We start from the raw sequence: 8,826 nt of genomic DNA, 5'->3' as shown, positions 1-8,826 counted from the left end.
ATGTTTTGAAAGATCATTAGCTGGGCAACCTAAATGAGGAGAGTGTTGAAAAAACAGAAGTCATAGACAATACAAAAAATACAAAAAATAGAAAATACACCTCCTATTCCTCTTATCCGAGCTAGACAATGCATAGTTGTGCTTAAAGAGAAAGGTCAAATTGTACATGGTTTTGTGACATTGATTGGATTGGTCATGAAGAATGTGTATTTGAAAGTTATGTGTAGTGTATTTAAGTGCTTAGGAGGGTTAGTCACTATACCCAAATATATCCTACACATCCCTTAGCCTACATTACAACATAAAAAGACCTAATTGATCCTGGACTTAGCAAGCTTAGATTAGTAGAGACATACACTACGGGCAAGCGTATGGTACGACCTCAAGATGCACATGAATTTATTTGAGAGAGTGAGCGAGTTATTTTGACTTATAAGTTAAATTATACTTGAATGCATATTTAAGTGTGTGGATTAATTTCTATCTTTGATTTGTGGTGAGGGCACATGATTTACAAAGGATTGGTAAAGTCCAGGCACTTTGAGTTGGCACAAGAAGTGAGTTATAGTAGGGAATATATTGGAGTCATCTTTTGAGGTTATGTAGTTAGAAGAGTCGCAAAAATATTTTAAGTAGACTTGGCATTGGTCTAATTTTAAAGAGAGATGTCAATAGTTCTTATGCTGGATTCTAAGCATTAATATAAACAATTGTCATTGATGTGATGCTCGAGTATGTTTTAAAATGTGTTTCTTGCATATGCGCTTAATTTTAAGTTGCTTGAAGACGAGCAAGAGTTAAAGTGTAGGGTGGTGATAAAGTGTGAAAAATGCATGTTTTGAGTGTGTATGTGTTTTTTCTTTGTGAGTTGCGGGAGTTCACACCGCTTTTGAAGTGAAAATATGCTCATTACGTGTTTTTTGTGTATAGGAATAAAATTGTGCGAAAAAGGATCAAATGGGAGAAAAATCGGTGAAAACACGAGCTGAAGAGAACAGTCCCGGACAGAGAAGCGAGTGTTCATTTCGCCACCCTGAAACCGGAGCAGAAGAAACCAGAAAAGTCTCGAATAGCGAAGCGACGTTCACTTCGCCAGACCGGGACTGGAGCAGAAAAAATCAGCTTTTCCAATCCAAATTAGGAGAAGCCAAATTTGGCCCAACTAAACCCTAAGAAAACCCGTCACAGAGTTCGAAAACCGTGGAATTCATCTTGAGTTCTTCTTTTTCCCTTCTATTATTGATTTTTATGTATTCTTGGGAATTAATTGAGATTGCTACCTGTCGCGCCCCGTTTTCACGCGAAAGCGGGCTTCGACGTGTGACAAATCTTTTAAATGAGTATTAAAAGAAAAGAGTCGCCACCTAACGATTTTAAAGGTGCGTTAGGGCACCTATTATGCAGATAACTCTATTTGATTAGTCAACGCCACCAAAGATCGGGTAAGGGCTCAAGTTACCTCAAAGAGAAGATGTTAGGCACTCCTTGAGGTCCACAACTGTGGATCCCGACCGAACTTAAGATTATATGGATTACGAGTAAGCTAGGTGATCAAGTAAACAAAGGGAATTCAGAAGTTAAAGAATTTTATTACAACATGATTAATACAGATCTTAGTGCGAACATAGGGATACAACTATTTAGATCTAATAACAACATATAAAGAGGAGGGGGTCCTAAGTTTTTTAGCCTAAAGGATCACCCCGTGCAACATAAATAATACTTCGTAACTCCCTCAAGATGGGGTGTTACTAGTATTATTCAGCGGGCACAGACTATCATCTCCTGCTACCCGATTACTATGTTAAAATTGTTACCTAAAAGCGTTCTAATTCAATTATAGGTCGTACCCTATGCATGCACTACCCGTCCCATACCTATGGTCCAGGAGGTATTGAACCTTTACTTTGGATGGTTCTAGACCTCACTTAGGCTGCTCAGAAATGTCAAAACTAGGCGACATACAAAACACATTGGACTTCACATATAGGTAGTCAAGGGCTCAAGTTAGCCTCCACACTTAAATAACAAATGCACGCGAAACAGGTTTTTCATGTTAGGAAGTTCAGAATTAAGGAACATAAATCCCTATAGACATGATTTCTATGTGATAAGGCATCAAGGCATGCAAGTAGTTTCAGGAACCAGTGATGTTCATTGACAGGATTATAAAGGGTGTTGCACACTGATTATTGAAATTGTAGATTCCCAGTTATTAGTCATGTAGATGTTGTGCCTAGGTGATTTATGTAATAGATGGAGTAGAAACTCAGAATTACTCAAGCTTTTGGTAACGGCCTAAGTGAGCGATGATCAGTATTGAAAGGGCATCATTACCAGTTATTAAGGCGGACAGTGGCATCATATAGGCAGGATTTCTAACGATTAGTATTTGAGAACCTGGTTTTATTGTTAAACCTTATAGGCGGGTTTTCTAGGTGAATCATGTGATGCAATGACAAATGAGGTGATCAGAGTCCTATAGGCATGATCTCTAGTGGATATGCTGCAGTAATGCAAATTAACAAAAAAATCAACGATATTTATCTCATACGGGTAGGTATTCTAACAACATATAACAACAAAGATATTGAGGCATTTGAGCTCATGCTTTGCTAATAATCAAGTAGTGCAAGTGTGTGCTTTTTCCTAATGGCATGATTTCTACAGTGTGCATAGAGAATGAACAACATAAAGCAAATACATCATTCAATCTTATAGGCATGTTATCTACCCATCGCATATTAACATTAGGATCTACCCCATCCCCTTTTACAAATAACCCCAATCGTTTATGCAAAGGATATTATTACATGCCCAATAATGAATAAAGTAACAATACTACATATCAGTAGACAGGCCTATAGTAGATCCAAATAAAATAACTAGATACCCAGCCTTACTGGGACTTTATTACTTCTGGCATAGCACACTTTAGGCCTTCAATAAAGAACCATACGATCACAGATCCATAGGGGAGTTCAGACCCCTTTCAATGAGCCACAGCACCAAGTGTTGCACCACTTAGAACAACCAATATAGAACACAATATATGATAGGGAAGTAGAGTATTAGGGATAGTTTTGGAGGTTAAAGGAATGACTAGGACCAAGCCCTAGTGTGTCAGAGTTCACAAGGGCCTCAATTGAACCCCGAGCAGTGCTCATACTAGGGAAGCCAACAATAGAACCTAGGTAGCCTTGGTTTTCAGCCGGCTAAGAATAGGAATTTAGAATATTAGAGTAACAAGTAAGGAGAGTGGACAGAAATCACCAGACTGAGCATACAGCACAACTGGTCAAGTAGCCCAGTAAATTCAGCAAGGTTCACATAGCTAAAGTATCACATAGACAACTATCATAGGAATTAGGAGAAGAAACAGGTTTGCAGACATACATAGGTTGCATGAAGTTGAACTGATTGAAACCTACGGGTCTAAATTAAGTTAAGTCTAACCTAATGCCATATTAATCAATACTTAGCCATGATGGAGGGATACACACATTGATAATCACAGAAAGGATAGAATAGCAAATGAACCAAGGCATACTAGAAAAGTATTAGTGTATAAGCAAATTCCTAGTCAATAAAAAATAGAGTGTTTGTCTTTTAGAAAATCAGGATACCATGAAACAATTTTAGAGTAGATTTTAGGGCAGCATTCCGCAGAGTTAGGGCTAATACACAAAGAGCATTCCAATATATACAGAACTTAGTACCAAAAGGTTCATTCAAGTAAAGGGGGAATTTCATAGAGTTAGGGTAATATCTAAACACAATATGCAGAAATTGGTAACTTAACAGAATACAGTCACAATAGTCAAGCTCATGCTGAAGTGGAATGCTATTGAAGTCCAAAACTAAACATGTTAAGATGCTACAGGGTACAGAACCCATCTCAGAAGACAAGAGATCACAAAGTGCAAATCATAGAGAAGCATAACACAAACAATTGGTTATCTAATGCGTTTAATTAACACAGACTGACATCAAAATGTTAAGCATTATCATAGTTGAATCATGATCATGCAAGTCCAAATACATATTGCAAAAGAAGTAGGGAAATTGAACATTGCAAGAGTTTAGACACTAACCAGTAGCCGAATCAAAGAATGAAGAGTGTAATAGCAAAAACCCCAAATTCCCGATGCTTCAGAGTTCACAAGAGCCTCGAGAATGGGCTCCAAGCAGTGCTTGCACCGGAGGAGGTTGTTCAATAATTTAGAGAGTGTTCGAGTGTAACAGTGAGTGAGTAAGTGAGAGAAGAGAGTAGTGAAAACAGTAGCAGGTATCAGGATATTCAAAAGGTTTTTTCAAGGTGTTTTAGGGGAAGGGTTTATATAGTAGTAGATTTAACACATAAAATAGGGAAACACGGTAAATTAAACACAGAATAAGGAAAATATAGCATGCCGGAATCAATTAGAGTCAATTTAGGGCAAATAATACATAGAATAGGAAGTTCAGTAAATTTAATGGAGAATAAGGAAAAATAACATGCAAATAACACTTAAAATAAGGGAATACAATATATTGAATAGAGAATAAGGAAAATATCATACGGTAATCAATTAAAGTCAGTCTTAGGGCAAATAAAAGTAAAAATAGGGAAATACGGTGGGTTAAACAGATATAAGGAAAATATCGGTCAAACACGAGAAAGGGAAGAGTATCAATCAAAAATCAGTAAAGAATAAAGGAAAATCTCGAACCCTAGTTCAAAAGGAAAGCATATATGGTCGAAACTCTCACTGAATCAGACCATATAGCCTGATAGTGAGTTCATATAGACGAAATATCGTCTAAATCTCAAAGGTTGAAGGCTATGGAATCCGATTTGAGGACTGGTACTTGCCAAAATTGGGGCAAGTACTATGTAACACCATAGTCTTACAAATAATACAGAGGTAACACATAAAAGGTAAGAGAATCATGAAAGGAATCCACGATTGAGATGGATTCGGAGAAGATTAAAATGGCGGCTAGGGTTTCAGTGGGAGAGAGGGGAGAGGATTTTAGGGCAGCGGTTCAAGAGGGAATCGGGATTAGGGTTAGGGGTTAGGATAATAAAAGGGGGGATTAATTGTTGGTCGTTGATCTAAGATCAACGGCCAGGGTTTTAAAAGAGATAGGTCGGGTTAATGGACGGGTATAGTGTATTGGGTCGCTGGTGTTGGGCTTGGGATAATTGGGGTGTTGGGCTAATGGTTTGGGCCAAAATTTGGTCCGCAAATTAAAAATAAATTATTAAAACTTCTAATAAATGGTAAAAATAATATTTATGATGTAAAACTATTTTAAAAATAATAAATCAACCTTATAAAAATATAAAATGATACTTTGGAATAAATAATATAATAAGCACATTTTTTTGTAGAACATAGGCCATTATTGCAAAATTAGATAAATAGCATAAAAATGCTAATGTAATTATATGGAATTAAATAAAATGTTTGAAACATATATTATAGGTGCAAAAAAATTATTTTAGGCAACTAAGTCATCACAAAAAATAATTTAAAGGATTTTATCTATAATTAGAATATAAGAAAAGAATTAATTTAAAGCTCTAAAAATTATGGAAAAATTATAGAATATGCTTGTATAGGTTTATAAAGTAAATAATGATTCAAATATGCTATTTTGAAAGTATATATGTATTTGAAAAATATGAGGGCAAAATTGGGTATCAACAGCTGCCCTTCTTTACCCGGGAATAATGAAAGAGTTGTCGGGTAAAGAAAAATAATGACCAATTTTGACCAAATTGAACGAGGGATAATATGATTTGAAAAATTGGGGGTCGAACCCTGATTCCTGAGTTTCCTACATATCCCTGGTGTTACGGGAATCAGGCCATGTGTAGTTCTGGATCCATCGGTGAATTGAACCGATGGAATTGTTATAGGAATGGTCGTATGCTTCGGAAAGGGTTCTTTTGGGTAGAACAATATTAGATGAATTTACACGAAATCATAAATGTGAATCTTAAAAGTTATGGATGTATATCAAAATGAGTATCTGAACGGTTATCAAGTAAAAGTGGGTAACTGATTGTGGTTGGTTGCGTTTGAAATAATTGCAGGATTCGAATGTTGAACGGAAACTGGAGCGAAGACTGCTCCCCTTAGGAGAACAGTCACTTCCTGGATTACCTGCAAAACTTAAAAAACAATGCATGCAAGTATGTATGGGTTATTGCGATAATTTAAACATGATGCAAATTTCCTTTGGACCATGAAAGTTGTCTTTGGACGGTGAGGGTGATGCCCTTAGACCATGACGTCCTAGGCCATGAATCATGTGATAAGGGATTCGCAGGCCATGAAATGATGTCCTCGGGCCATGAAAATGGTGCCTCTGAACCATGACGCCTTTGAATAATGATGTGCAATATTGAAAAATCCTCAGGCTATGGCATGGTGTCTTCCGGCTATGAGGATGATTCCTTCAGACTATGACGCCTTTGGACAAATGGAGATGTTTTAGCCCATGAGATGCAAAGATATTATGCTAGGTCATATGTAAAGCGAAATAGAGCTTAGGCAATGCTTAGCCGCAGGCGAATAGAAGACAGTGCTAGGTCTTAAATAGCATAATAGAGATAGTATTTAATCTTGAGGAAAATGCAGTTCTTAGCCGTATGCAAGAAGGGGAGGCAGGGCTTAGCCTCATGCAAAATAGGAGGCAGTGCTTAGTCTCATGCGAAGAAGGCAATGTTTAGCCTTATGCAGTTAAGGAGGCAAGGCTTAGCCTCGTGCAAATAGGAGACAATACTTAGTCTCATGTAGAGAAAGGCAGTGTTTAGCCTTATGCAGTTAAGGAGGCAATGCTTAGCCTTATGCAGTTAAGGAGGCGATGCTTAGCCTCGTGCAAATAGGAGACAATGCTTAGTCTCATGCAAAGAGAGGAGACAATGCTTAGTCTCATGCAAGGAAAGGCAGTGCTTAGCCTTATGCAATTAGGGAGGCAGGGCATAGCCTCATGCAAAATAGGAGACAATGCTTAGTCTCGATGTAAGGAAAGGCAGTGCTTAGCCTTTATGCAATTAGTGAGGCAATACTTAGCCTCATGCAAGAAAAGGAGACAGTGCTTAGTCTCGATGCAAGGAAAGGCAGAACTTAGCCTTATGCAATTAGGGAAGCAATGCTTAGCCTCATGCAAGAAAAGGAGACAGTTCTTAGTCTCGATGCAAGGAAAGGCAGAGCTTAGCCTTATGAAATTGGGGAGGCAATGCTTAGCCTCATGCAAGAAAAGGAGACAGTGCTTAGTCTCAATACAAGGAAATGCAGAGCTTAGCCTTATGCAATCAGGGAGGCAATGCTTAGCCTCATGCAAGAAAGGGAGACAATGCTTAGTCTCGATGTAAGGAAAGGCAATGCTTAGCCTCATACAAAATAGGAGACAATGCTTAGTCTCATGCAAAGAAAGGCAATTCTTAGCCTTATGCAGTTAAGGAGGCAATGCTTAGCCTCATGCAAAGAATAGGAGGCAAGTGGAAAAGTATTTCTTAGCTGAAGATATTTGTGCTAGATAATCTGAAGGCAGTGTCTTGATGTATCTGCGAGTATCGTTATTTTATTGTACCTGCATTCAAAGAAAAATTGTGAGTTCTGTGGGGGAAGGTTGGTTCGCATTTTTGCCTTCTACCCTGCATGTGCTCCTATCTTTAGATCCTGTTTGAGTTACCCTAGGTAGCATTTGGCTGCAATAGAAATAAAGTTTTCGAAAAATATGCATGCATTTGACAAATATAGTTGTTTTTAAATATAGTAGTATGCGATATCAAGTAAGTTAGATGAACCCATGACTGTGACATATTTTAGAGACATTCCGACCTCCTTGCTTTAGAATTTTGAGGGTCCTCCTCAAAATTCTGCCCCAGTTTAAAAGCAATTCTTTGACTATTCTGTGTATGACGAAGTTGGCTGGACTTGCTTCAGAATTTTGAGGGTCCTCCTTAAATTTCTACCTCAGTTTCTGACCATGGAAAAATGAAGATCTTATTGAGATGTGACCTAACCCACAGGGCTGCCTATGTATCCCCTCTTAAAGGGGAATCAGGTCAAGCGTAGTTCAGTTACATCAAGTGAAGAAATGTAAATAATCCTAAACATAATATCTCTTGGTTGCGTCTGAGTTGATAGGTTTTGGCCAAATCTCTCCGTCCATATCTGCAAGTATGAGTGCTCTTCCTGTTAGTACTTTGTGAATCATGTAGGGCTCTTGCCAATTAGGTGAAAATTTCCTTTTGGCTTCATCTTGATACGGGAAGATCCGCTTTAGCACCAACTGCCCTGGTGTGAATTGTCTGGGCCTGACCCTTTTATTGAAAGCTCGGAACATTCTGTTCTGGTAAAGTTGATCGTGACATACTGAGTTCATTCTTTTTCCGTCAATGAAAGCCAATTCTTCATAACGACTTCGTATCCATTCTGCATCATTGAGTTCAACCTCTTGTATGATTCTCAAAGATGGAATTTCTACTTCGGCAGGCATGACAGCTTCAAGACCATAGACCAGCAAATAAGGAGTTGTCCCAGTTGATGTGCGAACCGTGGTGCGATATCCAAGTTGGGCAAAATGGTAACTTCTCCCCATTATTTGTGATTATCTATCAACTCCCTTAGTATCTTCTTGGTGTTCTTATTGGCGGCTTCCACAACTCCATTCATTTGTGGCTCATATTGGAATTCTCATGCTTGATCTTGAAGGTTTCACACAGGAATCTCATCAAATCACTAATAAGGTTGACAGACAGCATTGTCGGTGATGATTGACTCCGGTACCCCGAATTGACAGACAATACGATCTCTACCGAAATAT

The 8,826-nt window shown here is 38.2% G+C and overlaps 1 protein-coding gene across 1 annotated transcript; it reads right to left on the bottom strand.

Moving 5' to 3' along the window:
• Window positions 1–8,109: 8,109 nt before the first annotated feature.
• LOC138895947 (uncharacterized) lies at window positions 8,110–8,601 on the bottom strand. Its single transcript, XM_070180713.1, has one exon. It carries the CDS (start codon window positions 8,599–8,601, stop codon window positions 8,110–8,112), a length of 492 nt encoding a protein of 163 aa, XP_070036814.1.
• Between the last annotated feature and the right edge of the window lie 225 nt (window positions 8,602–8,826).

Source organism: Nicotiana tomentosiformis, chromosome 7 (genome assembly GCF_000390325.3).
Source record: "Nicotiana tomentosiformis chromosome 7, ASM39032v3, whole genome shotgun sequence".
In the NCBI taxonomy this organism is placed as follows: domain Eukaryota; kingdom Viridiplantae; phylum Streptophyta; class Magnoliopsida; order Solanales; family Solanaceae; genus Nicotiana; species Nicotiana tomentosiformis.
This window is presented reverse-complemented; position numbering and strand designations above follow the sequence as displayed.

Bases quoted from the DNA above. Each gene is read 5' to 3' on its own strand.
- LOC138895947 (XM_070180713.1), bottom strand. From the start codon at position 8,601: ATGGGGAGAAGTTACCATTTTGCCCAACTTGGATATCGCACCACGGTT.